Source organism: Diadema setosum, chromosome 13 (assembly GCF_964275005.1).
Source record: "Diadema setosum chromosome 13, eeDiaSeto1, whole genome shotgun sequence".
Lineage (NCBI taxonomy): Eukaryota > Metazoa > Echinodermata > Echinoidea > Diadematoida > Diadematidae > Diadema > Diadema setosum.
The window spans coordinates 19,996,608-20,021,114 of record NC_092697.1 but is presented as its reverse complement, the minus strand read 5'-3'; the positions used below and the strand labels follow the sequence as shown (position 1 = coordinate 20,021,114).

At 40.2% G+C, this 24,507-nt stretch overlaps 1 protein-coding gene across 3 annotated transcripts in view; it reads right to left on the bottom strand.

Moving 5' to 3' along the window:
* Positions 1 to 1,662: 1,662 nt before the first annotated feature.
* The window catches only part of LOC140236852 (general transcription factor IIF subunit 1-like), a 74,729-nt gene continuing 51,884 nt past the window's right edge, over positions 1,663 to 24,507 (bottom strand). Inside the window, exons 10-14 of one of the 3 annotated variants that reach the window (XR_011901800.1) lie at positions 19,310 to 19,395; positions 13,660 to 13,789; positions 9,823 to 9,928; positions 8,151 to 8,455; positions 1,663 to 1,957 (exon numbers count right to left, since the gene is read on the bottom strand). Coding sequence is in view for 2 of the 3 variants with exons in the window: in XM_072316787.1 (XP_072172888.1) it covers positions 8,242 to 8,455; positions 9,823 to 9,928; positions 13,660 to 13,789; positions 19,310 to 19,395 (536 nt within the window). In the remaining variant the exon portion in view is untranslated. Of the gene's footprint in view, positions 1,958 to 6,475; positions 8,456 to 9,822; positions 9,929 to 13,659; positions 13,790 to 19,309; positions 19,396 to 24,507 lie in introns of those variants that run through there. The other 2 variants (XM_072316787.1, XM_072316788.1) reach the window with 2 other exon arrangements.

Here is a 24,507-nt window from a genome sequence, read left to right as displayed (position 1 = left end):
CCTATAGTCTCCTCATCCAGCGTTTCCAACACAAAAGTTTAAAGAATTCATAACTTTTGCATTGATTGTCCAATTTTCCTCAAACTTTCACTGATGTGTTCTACTAATATTGCTGCATTCTCTCGATCCTTATGTTAATGAAGGTGAACTTGTCCTTTAACGTACATTGTAAGCACTCAGAACATTTCTGGTTTAATAATAGAAGATGACTAGAAAGATTCTCTTATTTGGAAGTGCTGGGCCCCCTGGGGTCCCAAAGTAGGGATGGTGCCCATTTGTACAATGTGTATTCTACATTTCCCCAAGGGGTTGACCCCTGAATCTCACTAAATGTACATTGTAAACACTTGGAACATTTCTGGCTTTATTGACTAGATTTTCTAATTTGGAAATTCTGGGACCCCTGGGGGCCCGAAGTGGGGATGGTGCCCATTTGTACAATACGCATTCTATCATCCCTGTGAAAATTCCTCCTAAATCCATTGAAACTTAGACCATACATTTTCAAGGAGATGAAAATGTAACCTGTTTAATGAAAGGACACCCCTGAACAAAATTCAAACTACAGTCATCAATGTACTAACTCATAGGACTAACTACACCTTGTACGCTCCATCCCTTCTGGTTCAAGAGAAGATTTTTAAAGATTGTTTGATTTGGGGGCTTTTGGGGGCCCCCTAAGGGCCCTGTGGGGCATAGTGCTCATTTGAAGAAAATTAAGATCCTTTCACCCAATGGATGCTACCTGCCAATTTGGTGAAAAATCCCAAGAAAAATCACCTGGAACTGATGATCTCTTTTTAACTGGATTCTCCTGTACAAGGCTGTTTGGCAATAACCTGACTTGGGTGATCTACAACAACACTTTGTATTATATGTGTATCATACACAACTGGATTTTGACTTTTTTTTCTTTTTTTTTTGATGTAATGCTTTCTTTTTTAAACCCAACTATACAGCGGGCAAAATCTTGCGCTGTTTCAAAACCAGAAACTACTGAGGAATAAACCATTTTCTGTGTATTTGTCTGAATCATCGTTGCGTGCAGGCAGTGACTGCCAATGCCAAACAGAACGCATACAAGAAGCATCACAAGTTCATGAAGTCTAGCTCTTTCCAAGAGGCCACGACAGAACAGCATCGGAACATCTAAATGCTACTGCCTTCGCCAAGGAATACGTTATCACAAACTCTACAACTTATAGTGGGTTTTTTTTTACCTCAATAAACAAGGAAAACAAAAACAAAAAAACAAAATGTATAATGTATAATGAATAATGTATCCAAAAGTGTAAGAGAGTACCTCGCTGAAGGGTGAATGTTTGCGAACATAGTGAATTCCTGGTTTCGTTGGAAATTTTGAACATGTTAAAAATTTTTCTTGCAACAACAAAATAACAAACAAACAAACAAGAGACCAGGGGTCTTGCGCTCACCTGAGTAGCCTAAGTTCACATTCCACGCATTCTTGCAGACTACTGGAACATTGCAAACTTGGGGGGGGGGGGGGAAGCAGCTTTGAGGGGTTATGGTGGCTGGTGTCTATATGTATATTCCATTTTATTTATGCAGCTAAAAAAAAATGAATTAAAAAAAAAAAACCTTGATCTAGTGTAAATAACCTTGAAAGTGCTTTCAATAATGTATTTTCTCAGAGTATTTGCAGGTTTAAACAATTTTGTTTTCAAATTCATGAAATTCTTCCGTTGAGGTGTTTTCATTGCAACTGATTGACAAATTGCCCTACATCGACATAAATAAGCACTGAATTGATCAGTGTTTTAGTAGTAGCCATGATAAAAAAATCATGGGCGTACATACTCGAGCAGGATTCGAACATGGAGCTACTTCGAACCTGCAATCTCCTGATAACCGGACAGGCGTCATCTCCACAAGACCACCGAGCTTTCCCCGAACAGCAAGTGTTGGTTCTAATCCTTATAGCATGCAGCAGGTACTGTGTAATTATTCGAATCATGAAATTCTTCCATCGAGGTGTTTTCATTGCAAATGATTGACAAATTGCCCGACATCAATGTAAATAAGCACTGAATTGATCAGTGTTTTAGTAGTAGCCATGATAAAAAATCATGGATCTAAAACGCTGATCAATTCAGTGCTTTTTGACTGTGTATTTTCAAGAAAAGGAAAATATGTTGGCCCCCACTTGAACCCCCCCCCCTCATGATTACAATGTCAGTTTTAAAACATTGAGTATATGTCACGTTTTGAATGCAAAAATCTTTTTTTTTTTTTTTTAATCTGTGATCTTCACTCAATTTTCACAAAAGTTGCTGTTTAACAACATACATTGTACATATGTCGTTTCTCAGAAATCCCCAACCAGAGAAGTAACTACAGTGCACTCACTAATTGTAACAAACACAGTTATAATGAAATTCTCATTCCAACAAAATCAAAATCAGGCCCCCAAATTATCCAAACATTTATACACTATGACTGTTTGGTTATAACGAAATATCGATATAATGAAAGAAAATCGCTGGTACCGAGGACTACGTTTTAACGGGAGTATACTGTAGCACATAAAGCCTGTGGCAATCTGAATAAATACTATGTAGGTTTAACGTACCAAACATTTTCTATGTCATAACATGTGTATCAAATGGGAGATATGTGTGTGTATGTGTATATGTGTGTATGTGTATGTATATATATATATATATATATATATATATATATATATATATATATATATATAGAAAGAAAAAAAAAGTCATGAAACATGAAAGAAAAAAGTCATGAAACGTCGCGGCAATAGCTTTTCGCGATAGCAATACATCGCGCGGAACGTCGAGGGGGGGCCTCAGAGGCCCCCGGCCTAGTTAGGGTTAAAGGGGAAGGGCTGAATAGGGATTTATCCATTCTAAACAGATATACTCATTCTTCCGTTAGAGGACTTAGTCATGGCGCGATTCTAAGATATTTTTCAAAATATCTTTTTAACTGATAATAGTTTCACTTACACTGATGTTATGTGAAATTATTGGTTTGTATTAAAGCAAAAATTATAATCTAAGGTCTCAAGTTTTTTAATCAATTTTCTCAGGTTATGTTATATTTTATATACAACAGATGGCTTCATACTGCCATCCTATTAATGATTGGTACTATACAATCAATTTCATACTTGCATGTTCAAATCTGATTAGATTACAGTGAGACACTGAATTGTGGCTTTTTTAATTGATAATTTTATCTATTTCTCAACAGGAATTCTTAATCCGATTTGGTCCTATTGATGATTATTATATACTACAGTCTCCATCAGTGAAAATCATGAAACAACTCAATTGTTGGAGCGCTCTTTAACCTGTTCCTGAATTTGTCCATTATTCTTTAACTTATGGTACCTTAATGGTATCTCATCATAGCATGTAATAATACAAAGTGATATCGATGCTGTCGAGAAATATTGGTATATTGCAAAAACTGAAATTTTTACCTAAACATGTGTTGAAATTGTTATATCATTCTTTCATTTCATCTCATTTGAGTTACTGTACTCTAGTCTGGGGCCATTCAACTAAAAAGAATGTGAAACGTATTCATTTGTTGCAGAAGAAAGCTATTCATATCATAACCCACTCACATTATTTGTCACAAACTTCTGCATTATTCCAAAACATGAATATATTACCAATTCAAGATATAATCTGCTTCCAAACAGGAATTTTTATGCAACAGTAGTTATTTGGTGCATTACCAGCCCCCTTGCAATAATGTTTTCATCTCAACAGCAATATTCATTCTTATAATACAAGAAACCAGCAAAATTTTCATCCTCCCCTCTACCGAACCGAATTAGCCAAGTCAACAATTTTTTATCAAGGTCCCAAATTGTGGAATACTATACGAAAGGAATTGAAGAACTGCAAATCATAACAGCAGTTCATAAATAATTTTAGACGCACTTTCCGTATTTAATACCAACATAGTTTTGTATATTCTGCCAGTATTTTACTCTTTTCTTTTTTCCTTCTTCAGCCTGCTTTGACTGTGTACCAATTGTGTTCTATATATGTTGTACCCATTTGTATTGTAAGTTGAGAAAGTCTTGTATCTACTTTGGGGCCTATTCCCAACAAGCCTGAAAGGCTTTAATTGGTCCCCCACAATGAATATGTTTGTACTATGACTTGAAATGTAATGATTGTTGTTTTTAATGTGGAAATAAATGAAATGAAATGAAATAAATTGAACGCCACTGTTACGTAACAAACCTGTCAATGCTCTCCTCCTTATGGGTGCCATGACTACATTGCTTCTACATGGCAACATCACTGTAAAGTGTGCGCACCCCCAGCCATGTCTCATAGCAACTAAGTCTGTCTATGAGTGCACGTTCTACGTGTTCAATTTTTGTTTTGCTTTGTTTTGATACCGTCATTGTCAAGACTCCTGAAGAAGGCGTAGGACGCCGAAAATTTGAGTCGAATAAAGTCATGCTTTATTGGCCAAAAATGCATTACCAGTGTTTCTTAATTTCTTCGTGGAGTCAAAATGTGAAATTTCAACACACACACACACACACATATATATATTATATATACACACTCAACCAAAAAAGTAAGTTCCCCCCTAGCATTTTTGGATACATCTCAAAAAGTATTTTACCGATTCAAACGGGAATGGATAGGGAATTTTATTACTAATAACATGAATGGCATATCATTGCCACCAGATATTATTATTGGTGTGAAAAAAATGCATTTTATGTCAAAATGCATGGGAAAACTAGATATATCGCCACGGCAACTGATATGCCTCCACCATAATGCATGGTTCTCCTAATAGGTCTATAGTACAATGTCTTGACAATGTGTGATGACAGTTTCACACAATTGGCAAAATATTAAAATGACAGGTTTGCCACAAATGTGCTGAATGTTCACTTTCCTAGAACTAGGTTCAATTGGATGAATGATTAAAATGTCAGAGTGCAGGTATTTGGGGAACTGATGATTTTTACTTGACTTTTGACCCTTTTATAAGTTTATGCATTGAGTAATTTTCAAGGTATTGAGAAAAAGTATAATTTCAGTATCAAATGGGAAAATAGCATTATCTAAACCTGGCCTTTGACCTTTGACCTCACAGTTCCAAAGAGAATCACTGTTAGGATGAACATGCATAAATATGTAAGTTTCATGATGATACCTTGAGTTACTTTTGAGATATGGAGGAAAAAGTGCAATTCAGCACTTTCACTTGACCTTTGACCTTTTGACCTTTGACCTTTTGGCAAGAAACTTCCCACAGAATATATATTGGGTAATACATGCAAACATCAAGTTAAAAAAAAATAAAAAATCTTCAGGCATTGCATAAATATAAGGAAAGTAGTGATATTTTGAGGAGTTGACCTTGACCTTGACCTTTGAACCATGACCCCCAACTTCCCTAGATAATCACTGTCCATTGGAACAAGCATATATACTAAGTTCCATGAAGATACCTTGAACCATTTGCGAGATATGGAGAAAAACATAAATTTCAACCTTTTTTTTTTCACAAAATAACCTGTGACCTTTGACCTTTGACCCCGTGACCCTACAATCCAAACAAAGTATTATCCCCCCAGGATATACCCTCATACCAAGTTTGATGTAAAACCACCACACGGTTCTTGAGATATCGACAAAAACAAAACGGGACGGACGTACCTACGGACAGACGGACGACCCGAAAACATAATGCCTCCGGCCACTTCGTTGGCGGAGGCATAAAAAGTTGCACTGAAGGTTATATGAAGCATATTGTGTACATTTCCTATGCAAGTTAGCAAATGACCTTTTTAAATTGTTATGCAATTCTCAGGAATTTCTTCAGGTAAAATGTGCTTCCCTATTAAACAGATGTTATGCATACTTTTTAAACAATAGGCTTTTTCAATATGAAAATGTTGGTCGAAGCCATGCGCTTTTTAATTCCAATTTGGGTGGATCACATAAATGTGCTTATGGCCATTTTGCATCATTCTGTATCTGCAAATTATTGAAAGAGGGACAGTTACAGCTTTCCTTGAAGCTGGGGTTCCGGTTAAGGAGGTGGCCAGGAGACTAGGGGTTTCACCCAATGCCATCGGGGAAACTTAGAGCAAAATTTCAGCAAGAAGGTGAAAGATGACACTTCACTGCAAGAATTTCAGCACATCTTGCAGAGAGCATGGGACAACATTGAGCAGTGCCAAGTACAAACTTAAGTTAACAGTATTAGGAAGAGATGCCAGCTGGTCATTGAAGCCGATGGTGGACATATCAATTACTTCACTGTATGCTCGTGAAAAGAAAGAGGTAGAGAAATATGCAATAAACCATGCTTAAAAGTTCAGAATAATGAGTGATTGTTTGATTATTTGTGTAAAAGTCAATGCAAATCACTAAAGTGCATTTTTTCCAAGCATTTTGACATAAAATGCTTTTTTTTTTCACACCAATAATGATATCTGGTGGCAATGATATGCCATTCATGTCATGAGTGACTAGAATTATCACTGAAGGTGATTAATACCCCCGCCCCTAGTGTTGCTTTATAGTATGTGATGTCACGAGGGCAATGACGTTAATACCAAGTTTGTGCACTTGTCGAATTGGAAACAGAATAATTTTAGTTTACTGTACAATTACAGAGTTGACTTAGACCCCGTTTACAGTGCCGAGCCCGTCTTTATTTCAGTGTAAACGTGCAAAAGGCCAAACGTGGGGCAAAAATTAGTCACGCATTTGGCCACGCTCTGGAGGTGGTCTCGGCCGTGGCCGAGCCTGGCCTTTTCTCAGTGTAAACGCTAACTGGGCCAAATGCGCGGCCAATTTTAGTCTGGCTTCCAAACCCTCTGCCCGTACTATTTCGCTATTCAGGATATTAACCCCCTCAACGTCGAAAACTAGTATAGTTTAAGGTGGTTTTGTCCTGCAAAGGATTTTTCCTTCGGCAAAGGCCTTTGCCCGAACGGCGACTTCGTCGCTACGGAATCCAGTTGGCAAAGGGACTGAAAACCAGACTATACCAAATTGCGTTCGTTTACAAGCAGAGCACCACTACGACAAAATATTAAAAGGTTTGAATTAAAAGCGCGGCCGAGCCCGGCAATGTAAACAGACAACATTGCGGGGCTCGGCCCCGCAATTGAGGCTGGGCTCGGCCGCGGCTCGGCCCAGCCCCTCACTGTAAACAGGTCACTGAGTTCCACAAGGTTTGGGTAAAAAATGTGGTTACTATGGCAATGCATTGTCTGATACAATCACAAGGGACATTTTGCATAACTACACTTAAAGACCATCATACACACCAGATTTGACCTTCATAACATGAATGGTTTATTTTGATACAAAAATGAGTGGTTACCATGGCAACACATTTTTCTCAAACTAACACATTGGTGTCTTGCAAAACTACACTTCTAGATCATGATACATACTATATTTGACTTTAATTGCTTGATGTGGAAGTTATTCAATCCACAAGGTTTTGGTAAAATTATGGTTACCATGGCAACGCTTTGTCCGACAAACACAAAAATTATGTGTTCCACATCTATGCCTCAAGGCCATAATGCCTACCAAATTTGATTTCAATTGCTTCAAAACTGTGGAAGTTGTTCACTCCACAAGATTTTGAAGAAAACATGCGGTTACCATGGCAACGCTTTGTCAAGTACGAACACAAAGAGTGTCTTGCATAACTACACCTATAGATCATCATAGATACCAATTTTGCTTAAATACTATGGAAGTTAATATTCAATCCACAAGGTTTTGGTAAAATTATGGTTACCATGGCAACGCATTGTCCGACAAACACAAAAAATATGTCTTGCACATCTATACCTCAATATCATCATTTACCCTAAGTTTCATTTAAATTACTTCAAAACTGTAGAAGGAGTTCGCGACGCAAGATTTTGCAACAGACCGACCGACCGCCCGACCGCCTGACCAACATCACAGTGATTCCTATATACCCCCTTTGTGTGGCGGGGTATAATAAAATTCCCTATCCATTCCCGTTTGAATCATGAAAATCAGTAAAATACTTTTTGAGATATATTAAAAAATGCCAGGTGAACATACTTTTTTGGTTGAGGGAATATATTATAATCTATTTTTTTTCCCAAAAATTTTACATACTTTTTTTTTCCAAAGCTATGCAAATGTGTTCTTTGTCCATTGGTTTCCTTTGCACTATGGAAGATGGAAAACCACTGGCTGCTGTTTCCATCTACATACGATGTTCTCTGATAAACCAATAGATCTTGCTGTCCTTTTTCCTCTTCTCTGGGTTGAGTTTGTCAAGAATTTCTGCCAGCCTTGTCTCAATGGTCTCCTTGGGTAAGCCTGTCCTCCGAGGATTGAGCTTCACAAGAAGATCCTTGGTGGTCATTGGTCTCCTCATAAGATATCGCTTGACCTCCTCCTCAGTAAGAGGCACATGTCTGCCACAAAGTATGATACAAGAAATGACAGACACATGATACTTCCACTCATAAATTTACTAATTTGTCAGAGTTAGATATCTTACACATAACCATAATGCAAAGATCAACAGATTTGCAGACATACAAAATGTACATGGACAAAAAATGTTTGTATAAACGTTCTAAAACATAACCACTAATATAGGGGCCTACATGTAAATTTCAGTTGTTTTTGAGTAGATACAATGATAAAATCTCTATCAAGAAACAGTGAATCATGAAACAAACAGCAAAAAAATCAACACAAAAACCCAACACCACCACCCAAATTACACTCAAAACAAAACCACTATGATTTTGTGCAAGTACTATCAAGACTAGGTCAAGTTCTGCTGAACAACAACAAAAAAAAATAATCTCTACAGATACCTCCTAGACAAAACACTATTATTACCTCCGCCAAAGGAGGAGGTTATGTTTTCGTTACCGTTGGTTTGTGTGTTCGTTAGTTAGTTAGTTTGTCCTTGTGCAAAATAACTCAAAAAGTAGTTAATGGATTGGGGTGAAACTTGCAGGAAAGGTTGAGAATGACACAAGTAACAAACAATCAACTTTTGGTAGTGATCCGAGAATTTTGGGGGAATCTATGAAGGATTTTTTATATTTTGGCAGGTAGGGTCAATGATATTGGGAGTTCAGGCTGCGCGTATTTAAGGTTTGCATGCGCACACTAAAGTGCATGCTGCTAGGGCGAGGCGTGCCGTGCAGCTGAGGGTTTATGACGTAACAAAGGCTTCTATATTGGGAAATCAGGCAACTTTCAGCACACAATGCTATAAGTACGTATGGGTGGAAATCACTGATATCTTTATGGAAGAACAAGATCAGTGGTGGAAATGAGCTGCATGCTTGGCAGAGGTGTGCGCTCTCAGAGTGCTTTTCTAGTTACTGCTAGCATTACTTTTATCGTGATTATCATTATCATCATAGATTTTATCATCATATGAATGTCTGATCACACTCTTTGTAAACTTACCACACCCTGGCTTTACTGTACGGTTCTACTTGTTTCATAAGACAAGCTGTACACATATCGTCGCTGATGTGACAAGACCTTGTATCTGCAATTTTGGTGAAAATGACTTTTTTGGATTAATGGTCAAATAATGGATTAAGTGATATCCTGTCCAAATCCCAACTGTCTTACCCAGTACTCCAGAAATGAAGCCACCACGGCATGTCAAAGGAAAGGCTATCCCATTCGCCACAATGCTTTGGCCGCCATGTTTTTTGGCTCTCCTGAACATTTTACATTTTGTAGATACGAGGTCTTGTCGCCCCAGCGACGATATGTATCTGATCTCCCAGTATCTTTGACAACTTACCCTGAGGATGTCCTATTTGATGAACCTCCTTGGACAGGGCTTTCTGTACGTATCCTCTTGTTAGCAGGTGAATCTGCTGGTATGGGGCGTTTCTTCATAGAAGAGCCTTGACACAAACACAAAGGAGAAACAAAAGCACATAAAGAGCGTAATTTGAGAATTCAGTCATTTAATAATAAATGTGTATGTTCACTATTGAAAATAGAGTAAACCTCACATACGTTGACATGAACAGGACTAGAGAAAAGGCTTTACCATGAAATGACAGTGAGTATGCTGATATTGTTAATTTTCTGAGTTTGATAACCTTTGAACTTCTTTCCCTGAAAGGAGAATGATACCCAAATATCACATAAATTGTGGGATTGTAATAATGTTAGCAGAAGTTCTGTTTAAAAGTTATGAATTTTAAAGTCTACGTGCTGCCATTGCCGGATGAGTAGACTACAACACTTTGTGACATCATGTATAGAAAAGGATATAGAAAGAAAATATAGAGAAAATTCAACATACACTGTACATAATATTTTGCTGTGATATTTAAATAGTAGAAGACATCAGAAAAGGTCTGAGGAAAGTGGGGCAATCTATTCCACAGTTTCGAATTTTTAAAGTTTATGTGCTACCATCACTGGATGAGAAGACTACAACACTTTGGGACGTCATGTATGAAAAAGGATATAGAAAATTCAACTTTTCACTTTTCTAGCTGAATGCAAGAACACTTGACTTTACCTCTTACAGAAGACAGGGAATATTACCCATATTTCCCTAGTAAGTCGTGGGAAGGTGTACTTTTTATTAGGAATATACAATTTTGTAGAATTATCTCTGTATTACATTTTTTTCCATATGTGTCTTCACAAGCTGCAGCATTTGCCTCCATTAGCGATGACTGCACCAAAACTTCATAAATAATAATAATAATAATAATTGCATTTATATGGTGCTTCATACTGGTGTTTCTTGTGCTATTCATACAAAAAGACTAGAAAACTAGAAAACAGAATAACATTAACAAAACCAGCATATTAACGGTAACAAAAGAAGAAGAAAAAAAAATATACATATGATACAATGATGATACACTAATTAATAACTGACTGTGTGCGCCTCCAGGAAAAAAAAAATTACAACTGATTAAACAGGTGAGTTTTGAGAAGAATTTTAAATGATTCAACAGATGGGGCATTCTGAATATAAAGAGGGAGTTTATTCCAAAAAGTGGGGGCAATGGAAGAGTAGGCTCGGTCACCATAACAGGTTTTTGTACGTGGGCCATGAATTAATTGGAGAGAGGAAGATGAACGGAGGGGTCTGGCAGAAGAAGAGGAGCAAAGAGAGACTAGGTTTTGAAGATATGTGGGTGCAAGATTACGTGTGATTTTGTACATCAGAAGTAGGATCTTGAAAGTAATACGGGAATGGACTGGAAGCCAATGGAGTGAGCGGAGAACAGGAGATATATGGTCATGTATCCTACTAAGGGAGACTAATCTAGCGGCTGAATTTTGGATACGTTGGAGAGGGGATATGTGAGAAAGAGGGAGGCCGGCAAGGAGGGAGTTGCAGTAGTCCAGATAAGAGGAGACGAAGGCATGGATGAGCCGCTCAGCTGATGATTGATCAAGCAGATGCCTGATTTTCCCTATTTTGAAAATACCCCAAGATGCAGACTTACAGATGTTTGTGATATGGTGTTTAAGAGTTAAGTGTTTGTCCAAAGTAAAGCCAAGGTCTCTAACACAGTCAGAGGCCTTTATAACCCCATCCCGAGTAGTTAGATCTGGTAGAGGAACTGTGCTCCTAAACTGTGATGAGAAATGGATGAGTTCAGACTTGTCTTCGTTCAGACAGAGTCTGTTGGCAGTGGACCAGGCTTTGATGTCATTGAGACATTCTCTCAGTGAGTTAACAGCAGCAATCCTATCACCAGGTGACATAGTTATGTAAATTTGAGTGTCGTCGGCATACATAGCATAGTTGACTCCAGGATGACAACTGATGATTTTGGTGAGTGGACCTGTATAGAGGAGAAAAAGAAGGGGGCCGGCAACGGATCCTTGCGGAACTCCGCAGCTGATAGAACTGGGACGTGAACAGGTCCTATTGATTATCAACCTCTGTGTGCGATCTTGAAGATATGACTTGATCCATTGGATGGCAGTGCCTGTGATGGAACAGTCATCACTAAGTCGTTGTAGTAGCAACGTGTGGTCGAGCGTGTCAAACGCAGCCGAATAGTCAAGAAGAAGAAGAGCAGCATCATTGCCCTTGTCGACAGCAAGAAGGAGATTGTTGAGCACTTTCAACAAGGCAGTTTCTATTGAGTGGAGGTTGCGGTATGCTGACTGGTTTGTAGGAAGCAGATGATTACTGTCAACATAAGACATTAGCTGTGTAGACACAAGAGATTGTCTGATTTTCCTCAAACTTTCACTGATATGTCCAACTAATATTGCTGCATTCACTCAATTCACGTGTGTATTACTGGTGCTTGATTCCTCTTTAAAGGGGAATGAAACCCAGTACACATGATGATTAAGTGAATGCAGCAATATTAGTTAAACAAAAGTTTAAGGAAAGTTCAAAGTAATCAAATAATCTGTTCAAAGCCACTGCTGGATGAGAAGTCTACTATAGTTTTTGTAATGTCATGTATGAGGAATGATATAAAGAAAACAAAGAAATTCCACATATTTTCACTTTTCTAGCATTATGAAAAGGCCCTTGATTTACCTCTCCTAGAAAACACAGGGAATAATATTACCTTTAACATACACATATGTTTAGTAACAATATGAGGGGAATGTGTACTTTTTATGAAAAATGAAATTTTATTTATATTTTCTGTATATCATTCTCCATTCCTGATGTTACAAATCTCTATTGCAAATATCACATGGCTAAGGCTTTTCATCTGGAAGGTGTGGAAATGGGAATGTCTTCTAATTCACATATGTGATATTACATAGGCATTTTGGCTGTTTACAATCATGTTCGGTGGTGTAAATTAGTCATCGAACATTTGAGGACAAAATTTCTTTGGTAACCCAAGATAATATCATGTAAATGTCTATCATTACACAAAAAATAATGCCATTCCTAGGTGGCACAAAGGTGACACTGACCTTAAACTTTACATATTTTTCTCTCTTTTTTTGCCATCTTTGAGGGAGCTCTCTGTAAAAAATGGCTTGAATTTGACCTGAATTTAGATGAATATATCTTATTTGTCCCATACGTAAGGTTTGTTTTTGATTTATACAAATTGAGGCAGTATTCTTGCATAAATTTGCAAAATTCAATATTTTCTTTATTGGAATCATATAATTTAACTCTTTAGCTACAGCATATCAATAATTGTTCAATTAGATCAAGATGAGTTTGAGCATCTGAGGGGACATCAGTTTGGACTTGCCCAGTCATAAACACATCTTTAAAAATACAACTCCTCTTGCAAACATTTGCATGCTGGGGTGAGGATGTTCTGTCTACAAAGTGATGTCTTGTATCTATATTTGAAAAAGATCCATGGTGTTGACATAGAAGTTTGTTATAAAGCAGCATTGTGCATTTTTGCAACATAACTGATAGTGTCATGATCTCCTTGGCAATTAACATTATATCTTGTTTGTTTGTGTGTTGTACTCCTGCCCTATAAAGGTACAACTTGTACCACGTTCTGTTGGGATATTCCTTGAAAGATTTAGCATTAACACACACAAACAGATGAACAGTGAAACATAAGCACCTAGTGCTACTTGCTCTTCAGATGCATAATGTCAGCAATGACCTAATATTTCTGGATGTAATAGTGGAGAATAACATTCTTACTTTCTAGCTTCTGTCCTGCATCTGGTAAAGTAGCATCTCTGCCAGCAGATGAAGCTTCTGGAATACTTGATGTCTCAGACTTACTCTGACCTCCATTGCAAGGCACAGAAACCTTCTTGGTGTTCTTCTTCTGTAAAAAAACAACAACAACAACAACAACAAATCAAACAAAATGGTAAAGGTATTGTGATTTTTAAAAAAAGCAAGGTGTGTAACTTTTGAAAAAAAAAAATAAAATAAAACCCAAAGGTCTCTGCCAGATTGTGTTTCAAATTGTCAATTCAGAGAATACTGTAAAAGTGGAAATTTTCATGCATTTCGCGCAAACCAGAAACTAGCACAAAAATAAAAGCACATGATTATATTAGCTTGCCACATGTTGCAGTCGTTGATGTCTTGATTCCGCGGAATTAAAAAAACGCAAAACTCATCTTGCCTGGCCGAGCGCGAAAAATTAGTCACACAAAAATATCCACTTTTACAGTAAATTTCTATTGAACAGATGAATAGACCAAAGGGTGTTATTTGTAAATGTGAAAGACTATCAGTGATTAATTATATCGTTGATAAAAAGAAGCATAGCCAGTCATGCAAGTTTAGAGAACGAAATCACTACAATGATATGAGGGGTTGGAAAGTTTGAGGTAGTGTCGTCATTTGATTAGCAACAGCAGGTATGAAGACTGATGTCACATGACCTTTTACATAGAGATGTGTCCCCTCCTGCATAATTACATGTCAGTTCACCCAGTGAACCCACAAAAATACAGTAGCTTGTCTGTATTTGGTATTCATATTGAAAAGCCATGGACCAAGCAATAAATAGATATAAAAGTGAATACTGAACGTCCGATGAGCATTTGCACAGAGACACAGACTGTTGAGATGACAAATACATTAAAGTGAATATTCAAGACAATTACCATTTGGCACAAATTAATATGCTGTGTTTATGCTAGAATCTTGTTAAGGACAAAATGTAAGACTTGCTCCTTTCACAATGGGGAATGCAACAAGAGCAAAGATCTGCTGTAATGCAAGCACTTCGGATGAATTCGGGGAAATTCAGAGAAGGTATTACAGATGTCAACAAGAGACCCACGGGTCTAGCGCTCACCTGAGTATCGCAAGTTCACCTTTCACGCAGTCACTAATCTAAATTATTCACAGCTCTACTAAAATTTGACCAGGCATTCTCAAGTAGAAGATGAAAATGTACAATAAGGGCCCAAATTTTTGTAAGATTCCTTAATTTGGGGGGATTGGGGCCCCCTGGGGCCCTCTGGGTGGGGCATGGTGCCCATTTTGATAAATTGAGATCCTGACCCCCTAGGGATGCTACCTGCCAAGTTTGACGAAAATCCATCATGAGGTTTTCAGGAAGAAGATGAAAATGTACAATTCAGGCCCCCATTTGGACCTTCCCAACCCTCCCCCCCCCCTCCCCCCGCCCCAAAGAGGGGCACCCCTGGATCTGCTATGAACAAACTTGAAACTACAGTCATTAATGTACTCACTCATAGTATTATCTTAGCTCTATAACTTCTGATTCTAGAGAAGATTTTTACAGATTCCTTAATTTTGGGGGGTTTGGGCCCCCCTGGGGGCCCCCTGGGTGGGGCATGGTGCCCATTTTAACAAATTGAGTTCCTAACCCCCTAGGGATGCTACCTGCCAAGTTTGATGAAAATCGGTCTTGGGGTTCTCAAGAAGAAGATGAAAATGTAAAAAGTTTACGCACGACGCACGACGCACGACGCACGCCGGACAAAGGGCGATCGCAATAGCTCACTTGAGCCTTTGGCTCAGGTGAGCTAAAAATGGACCAATCTAACAGCAGCAGACAGCAACATAAATCATAAGTACATTCATTGCTACTGAAGAAGAGGTTAAATTCCATTGAATTACACTAATCGAAAGAAAAGGTGGCACAGAGAACACTACTTTTACCAGTGCCCAGCTTAGAAACCATCAATGGAAAGGCATATTCTAAGGCCCTGTCACGCCTTTCCAGGCAAGCCTTGCATGTGATTCGTGGAGAGCATTTTTTGCTATCTGGACACATGACAGTACCTAGTAGCATGTATCTCACCGGTAGTTGCCTGGAGGTGCATTCGCAAATCCAGTCTACCTGCAGCCATGTTTAGGCTCTGTCACACCTTTCCGGGCAACCTATGCGGGCTTTTTGCGTGTGGGGATTTTCCAGCATACAGGACAATTTCTGAGAGCGAAACAAGAATTTGGGTGCATTTTGCGTGCGTCTTACCTACTGGATGCATGCTACTAAAGTTCTACTTGCGGGTATTGTGTGTGACCTGCATGCCAGGTGCGTGGGGGCTGACAATCAGTGAATGAATTCCTCTGAAGGCTATCTATTTGGCAGAGGTCCCACAGAATGGATGAGCAGAATGGATGAGCCGCACATGAAGGTACCTAGCACGTATCTCACCCATAGTCGCCCGGAGGTGCACACGCAAATCTTTTTACCTGCAACCATGTTTAGGCCCTGTCACACCTTTCTGGGCAAGCTACACGGGCTTGTTGCGTGAAGGGATTTTCCAGCATACCGGACAATTTCTGAGGGCGGACAAGGATTTGGGCAAGTCAGTGCATGTGTCTTACTTGCTGGACGTGTTCTACTTAAATTCTACTTGCAGGTATACTGTGTGACCTATGTACCAGTCGCATGGGGGCTGACAACTCAGTGAAGGAATTCCTCTGAAGGAATGGCAAAGTCCCACGGAATGTCATTATCTTGGCTGCATACAGGGACTGCGAAGTACCTGTGTGGGGGTTGCCTGCGAAGTGCTGCCACTAAGGACTTCCTACTGGTGTTCTGCGTCGACCTCTCTGGGCATCCCCACGACTCACCCGGAAAAAGTTTTGGTCATGCTCAAAACTTGGCTGCGGTTAAATCGGACTTGCGTGCACACCTCCCTTCAACTACAGGAGAGATACGCGCTAGGTACTGTCAGGTGCAGACCAACTGCGGAGAGCTCAGGGTAGCAAATTTGTTTCCGCTTGCGGGTACACTGTGTGACCTGTGCACCAGTCACGTAGGGGCTGACAACTCTGTGAAGGAATTCCTCTGAAGGAATGGCAAAGTCCTACGGAAAACTTCCCCAGATACGGTATGACAAGGCCTTGAGCATGCTCAAAACTTGTTCCGAGTGAGTCGTGGGGGTTCGCTCGCAGAGGTACAAGCAGAACACCAGTAGGAGACCCTTACCGGCAGCACCTCGCAGGTAACTCCAATGCAGGTACTTCTCAGTACCCATACAATGTAAGTCGCTCGTAACAGAAAACGGATCGGTTTCAAAGCTCTCACGAAGGTCACACAGAATGCACGCAAGTAGAAGCTAAGTAGCACGAGTCTTGTAGGTAAGAAACAAGTGCGAAATTTGCAAACATTCTTATCCTCCCGCAGAAAATCTCCTGCGTGCTGAAAAATATCTCCTCGCCACAAGCCAGCGTAGCTTGCCCAGAAAGGTGTGACACGGCCTTAAGGAGTTTCTTACAAGAAACTGGCACTAGAAACAAATACTAAGCACTTTATATTTGTTGAAAATAGAGCGCTGAAGCCACTATACTAGTAGTCTGCTTTTGACAAGAGCATTTTGGAGTATTTATAAGATAATTTCAAAAAGAAGCACAACCAGTCATGATAAAAGAAGCTGCTCTTTAAAATGTGTATTTACATTTGTATGAAGAAATTAGAATAGAAATAAAATGTCAAGAAAAATATAGAACACTAGGAACAAACATGAACAAACATTACCAACAGAACTGTTGAACCTATAGTGCTTCATTGTGTTTGTATCGCTCTCATGTTATGTTACGTATATAGTGCGAGTATATGGCTTTCATTGTGCATTTTGAATGGAATCCTGAATAAATCCTCAGATGAGACAAAAAATAGAACAAAACCAGAAAATAAAAAAAAAAATAAAAAAATAAAAAAATCAGGGCTTGGCCAAAATATCATCAACACATCTATACCTCCTAACAATCCTGTGCCAAGTCCTCTGGATTTTCTTTTTCCTTGTATCGTTATAAAAGAAAAAAGTGGATTGGACTGTGGGATAAGGGAACAAAGTATAATTCAACATGAGACCAGGAGGTCTCATGCTCACCTGAATTTCCCAAGTTCACCTTCCATACAATCCTTTTAGACTACGTATTAACCAAGAAATCGCAGCAAACTTGGGAAGCTTTGGGGATCTCCATGAGGGCATGATGTCCATCTATTCTATCACACCGGGATTAATACCTGCCAAGTTTGGTGACAATCTTTTTTTTTTTTTGTGTGTGTGTGTGTGTGTTTAATTAAACAGATGTGAAACTGGCCCTCATCTTGGTCCTGGCCTCAAGGAGGCCACCCCTGGATTTGTCAAAATAAACCTGGAAAAAACAAACAAACAAACAAACCTAAAACAAAACCCGAAACACTTTGGTACTGTGTATTGTATAATCTCGGAGTAGTTCTGGTTTATAGGAGATAAAATTCTCTAATTTGAGGATTAAAGTCTGCGCCTTGAGCACGTTAACTATGTGGAACTGGCGCATTATAAGTACCCTGTATTATTATTATGAATGAGGGCACAAAAGTGGGGAATGGTGCCCATTTGTACAAATACATGTATTCTACCATCCTAGCAAGGTACCTGCCAAGCTTGGTAAAAATTTGACCATGCATTTTCAAGGAAATGAAAATTGTGAAAATTGCCCCCCCCCCCAATCCTTCCTGAACAAACTTAAAACCGCAGTCACCACTGAACAATGCTTTATCATAGCACTTATTAAGCTCTATCACTCCCAGGTTTGCTGAAGATTTTTAAAAGATTCCTTCATCCGAGGACAATTGGGCCCCCAAATTAAGGACTTTTTCCAGGGGGACATTTCATGAAGCATTTTGTCTGACACAGTTGTTGGACAAATTTGCTCTCAGCCAATCAGACGCAAGGATTTTAGTAGCTTGTAACAGTTTGTCAGAAAAATATCCGACCAAACTGCTTCTTGAAATGTACCCCAGGAGTCAATATACAACCCAAAGGGGGAAGGGGGCATATACAGTGTAGCTCATTTGTATGAATGAATATCGCGACACCCTTTGAATGCTACCTGCCAAGTTTGGGGTTATCAAGAAGCTGAAAATGTTAAAAAAAAGTTTACGCACAACAAATGACGCAAGGTGCGTGATGAACACTGAACCTTTGGGCTCAGATGAATTAAATGCATCAGGTATCCTTTGGGTGGAGGCATAGGATTTCAGGATCAGACAAAGAGACACAATATTATGAAGTGATTCTTATAAACGTTGTGATCACTTGTCGGTGCTCAACAGAATTGAGGGTTTAGAAATATTGTGTGAAATGCACTATGGACTTTGCATGGATATCATTATAACCTTCACTATTCCACACAATTAATTGGTTTGTTGATAATTGTTGGTACCAAGCAATCCAGTCATCTTTTATACTACTGCTTTGTATAATGGGATAATCTCACAATAAATGAATTTTCATTCATTTCATCATACTGGTCAAGCTTTTAGGTAAAAAAAGAAAGAAAAAAAAAGGAATCAGAACATCTCCCTTGAGACAGTTATTTAGCAGTTTAAAACTGATCCACAGATTGTGTAAACACTTACTGATCGCACCTGGAGAAGCATTGCAGACTGGATGTTCTTCTCATCAATGTCACTTTCAGAGCCAGAGCTGTCCGAGTTGCTGTCTGCTGGAATAAACAGTAGCAAATGAAAAAAAAAAAAAAAATCTCATTTGTTAATCACATGCAGGGTTGGGAGGAGCATCAACAAAGACATCAATACCCAGGTAGTAAACAGCAAATGATTACCTGTTATATAGATAGAAAAATGAAGTCACCTGATATTTGATGGTTACAGTTCGTTATTCCGAAGGTTCGTTAATCCCAAAATGTGATAAGTTTTGTTATTCCGAAGGTTCATTAATCCAAAAATGAAATAAGGTTCGTTATTCCGAAGGTTCATTAATCCGAAAATGAAACAAAGCTCATTATTAAAGGTTCGTTACAGACCCTATTTCATTTTCGGATCAACGGACCTTCGGAATAACGAACCCTATTTCATTTTCGCATTGACGAACCTTCGGAATAACAAACCCTATTTCATTTTCGGATAAACGAGCCTTCGGAATAGCGAACCCCATTTCATTTTCGGATTAATGAACCTTCGGAATAATGCCACAAATGTTCGGATTAATGAACTCTTTTTCATTCTTGGATTAATGAACCTCTAGGTATAGGGAATTTGTGTGTTTCGGATAAACAAACCTTCGGAATAATGAACAGCACCCATATTGATTGTTGTAGTTCTACAAAATGGGCCCAGAGTGCAGTGAAACAAAATATAACACTATGAAAAAGGTAATACTGAAGGAAAAACAACAAATCAAACCCCCAAATGATGAAAGAAAGTCAGGAAGACAGTTGAGTAGAAAGTTTCCAGATTAAGGATGGTCACATGTGACCATGGATCACATGTGACCATGCATCACAAAACCAACAAGCAGTTGCATGCTCCAATTCAACATGACAACTGAAAATGATTGAAATCGGTCAACCCAATATATCTTTACTTTTTTATTCTAATACAGTAAACCTTGCCTACGTCGAATCATTTGGGACTGATGAAAACACTTTGACTTTGAAGTTGATTTTTTTTTCCCGATTTCCTGAAGAATTTTCATTATGCAATGTCTTTTTATGTTTGCATCCTACGGTAGCAATATCTTTTATGTAGTGTTTGTGTTTTGTTTCAGTTTGTACAAAAGTTGTGATGCTAAATCATTGGACTGCGCTAATTGATATGCGTTCCATGTAATATTTCTTACACGTTCACAACCATCATGACAAGTAAGAGTGCGAGGGAATTCACGTAGGACCAATTTATCTTAATTCTTCACTCTGATAACTCGTGATCATCATCAATCACTTCATTCATCTGCAATAATACTTGTATAATAAAATAACAAGAGGCCTGGAGGTCTCACGCCTACCTGAATGTCACAAGTTCACTTTCCAAGCATTCTTGCAGACTCTTACCTGAGAACATTGGACTCTTGAGGCGGGGGCAGCTTTGAGAGCTGGGGGCATAGTGTCCATTTGCATATTCCATCACATCTTCAATATACACACTCATGGTATTAACTTTGCTTTATTACTTCTTGTTCTAGAGAAGTAGATTTGTAAATATTCCATAATGTTGGGGGTGGGGGAATTGGGCCCCCTAGGGGCTCCCAAGGAGAGCATGGTGCCTAGTTGAACAAATTGAGATGTTAACCCCCTAGCATTCTACCTGCTAAGTTTGGTGGAGTATTCATCAAGGGGTTTTCAAGAAGAATATGAGCATATGTACAATTTACGTCCCCATTTGGACCCATCCCACCCCTCTCACCTTGGTCCCAAGGGGAGGGGGGCACCCCTGAGTCTGCCATGAACAAACTTTAAATAGTCATCAATGTACATGTACTACCTCATAGTATTAACTTAGCTCTATCACTTCTAGTTCTAGAGAAGAAGATTTTTAAAGATTCCTTAATTTTGGGGGGTTTGGGCTCCCTGGGGGCCCCCAGGAGGGGCATGGTGCCCATTTGAACATATTGAGATCCTATCCCCCAAGGGATGCTACCTGCCATGTTTGGTGATAATTGGCCATGGGGTCCTCAGGAAGAAGATGAAAATGTAAAAAGTTTACGCACATTGGATGCCGGACGAAGAGCGATCGCAATACAACTGTAGCTCACTTCAGCCTTCGGCTCGGGTGTGCAAAAAAAGTGCAGAGGACAGAATTAAGTTACAGTATACAAGTGAACATGAACCTTGTACTGGTTTTGAGTTGGTTTTGTACTCATTAACTCACATCGACACAATCAAGATCTTGTGTTCATTTCATGCAGCTTCACAGCCTGAACTGCTATAGCTACTGTTTAAATTAGCACATATGAAAAAGTTGCACGCATTTTGCTCCATACGCCCCATTGAATCATGTTTATATAAAATGAACATCAAAAATACCAGTAGTGCTTTTTGATGAAATGACTGTAATTATTTAAGGCCCTGTCACACCTTTCCAGGCAAGCTATGCAGGTTTGTTGTGTGTAGGGATTTCCAGCACGCAGGATAATTTTCTGTGGGCAGACAAGGATTTGGGCGAGTTTCATGTGCATCTTACCTGCTGCAAGCATGCTATATACTTATATTCTACTTATGTTCTAGTAACGGGCGACATAAAGGCACTGTGAAGTACTGTACCTGCCTTAAAACTGCGTGTTACCTGCATGGGAGTTGCCTTAGTCCAGATTCTGGACGTTTTTTATCATTACACATCCACCTCAGTGCGCCGCTCCATAGCTTATCGCGCTATCCCCTGTAACCAGGGAGGTGGTAAGAGACCCACCTCCCTGCTGTAACCACTCCCTCCATCAACTCCCCGTGGCACCGACCAAGCCTACTCAGACTTCTGCAATATACTTATCAAGGCAGCAACGAATTCCATCCCGCGCGGTTTTCGCCGACACTACATCCCCACCTGGGACGAAGAATGTGATGCTATCTACAACCAGTTCTTGCGATCTGAACCTGGAGACTTGGCTTCCACCAAAGCCTCAGAACTGACTGATTGTCTAGACAGGAAGCGTCGTAAACGTTGGGAAGAAACCGTGCAAGGGATAGACTTCACTCACTCTAGCAGAGTTGCTTGGAAGACTCTCAAACGCCTCACTGGAAACAGTACCAAACCTAGAACATGTCCTGTGTCAGCCAACTCCATCGCGGAACAACTTGTTAGCAATGGGCGATTCAAGGACTGTGACAAGGCCCACACTCGATCTGTGAAACAGGAGACTACCAACCTATGGCAGGCCCCGGGAGTGGATGGATGGTTGTCGGCCCCCTTCTCTCAGGAGGAGTTAGCTAATGCTTTAGCCCTACTGAGGAGTGGAAAGGCCCAAGGTCCGGACAACATCCCACCGGAATTCCTTATTCATTGCGGGGTCAAATGTCAGAAGTGGTTAACAGATTTCTATTCTTGCTGTTTCACCAACCAAGTCATCCCTAAGATATGGAGAAAAGCCACTGTAATTGCTCTCCCAAAACCAAACAAACCAGTTGATGACCCCAAGAGCTACAGACCAATCTCCCTTCTCTGTGTCCCTTACAAGCTTCTGGAACGTCTCCTTCTGGCGAGGATAGAACCTGTGGTTGACCCACAATTACCAGGTGAACAAGCGGGCTTCCGCCATGGTCGGAGTACAGTCCACCACATTGTAAAGCTGACCAATGACATCGAAGACAGCTTTGAGAAGAATCACAAAGCTGGTGCCATCTTTGTCGACCTCACTGCAGCCTACGACACTGTGTGGCACCAGGGTCTGACTCTGAAATTATTAAAGACAATCCCTGATCGCCACATGGTGAGGTTCCTCTGCAACATTCTAGCCAACAGGAGGTTCGTTCTGATGGACAGTCCAGCAGACCACACCAACTGCGGAATGGAGTTCCTCAAGGCTCTGTACTATCCCCCTTGCTCTTCAACATATACATCAGTGACATCCCCTTCACAACCTCACGACAGTATGGCTATGCAGATGACCTTGCCCTTCTTCACTCTGACAGAGCCTGGTCAAATGTAGAGAATACCCTCACTGCAGATATGTCGCAAATCGCGAAGTACTTCAGGATCTGGAGACTCAAGATTAGAATGTCCAAGACAACGGTAACAGCCTTCCACCTGAACACCAAGGAGGCTAATCGGCAACTCAGTGTCATTCTTGATGGAACACCTCTTCCATACAATGCTACACCAACCTACCTTGGAGTGAAGTTGGATAGGCAGCTGACCTACAAGGTACAACTCAAGGCCATAAGTGCAAAAGTGTCTTCAAGGAACAACCTCCTTCACCGACTTGCAGGCTCAAAATGGGGTGCCAGTGCAACCACTCTCCGCACTAGTGCGCTAGCACTGGTATACAGTGCCGCGGAATACGCCTCCCCTGCGTGGTGTAGGAGCTCTCACACCAAGAAACTTGACTCAGTTCTGAATGACACCATGAGATTAATAACAGGATGTCTCCGGCCTACACCAACAGAATTCCTACCTGTTCTCTCAGGCATCGCTCCTGCCCCCATGCGCCGAGAACATCACACACATAGGCTGGTAACCAAGGCCTCCAGCAACCCAGACGACCTCCTCCACGACGTAGTTGAGGGCTCTGTAACTCTGGGTCAGCGGCATCAGCGACTGAAGTCTCGCCGCCCTTTCTCCCGCCATGCAGCAACGCTGAGAGGATCAGACTTCAACATCTGTCAGACATGGAGAACAAGCTGGGAAGACACCCAACGACCTGCCCAACTCGTTGTCACGCCCGATACATCTGTCCCCCCAGGAGCAAACCTCCCAAGGAGTGAGTGGGTGTCTCTAAATCGGATTCGAACGGGAGTTGGGCGTTCCAATGCAGTCATGCATCGTTGGGGTCTACGCCGTCAGCAGCTTGCCAGTGTGGTGCACCAGAACAGACTGCTCAACACATCTTGAGTGAGTGCCCTGATCTCCAACCTCCTGACAACATGGACCTGACACACCCTACTCCACAGACTGTAACTTGGCTACAACAATTGAGGGACATTACTTAGATGCTGCTGCCTCATAAGCAAGAAGAAGAACCACTCGATGCCCACAAATCTGTACGCCCCCCCCAAAAAAAAAAAAGTCCAGAATGGTTTGACAGTGCGTAGGGTCAAAAGTTCACATTAGGTATGCTGATGTAATGCCCTATCTCTGGCAAGCTCATTACGTATGCATGAAAACTG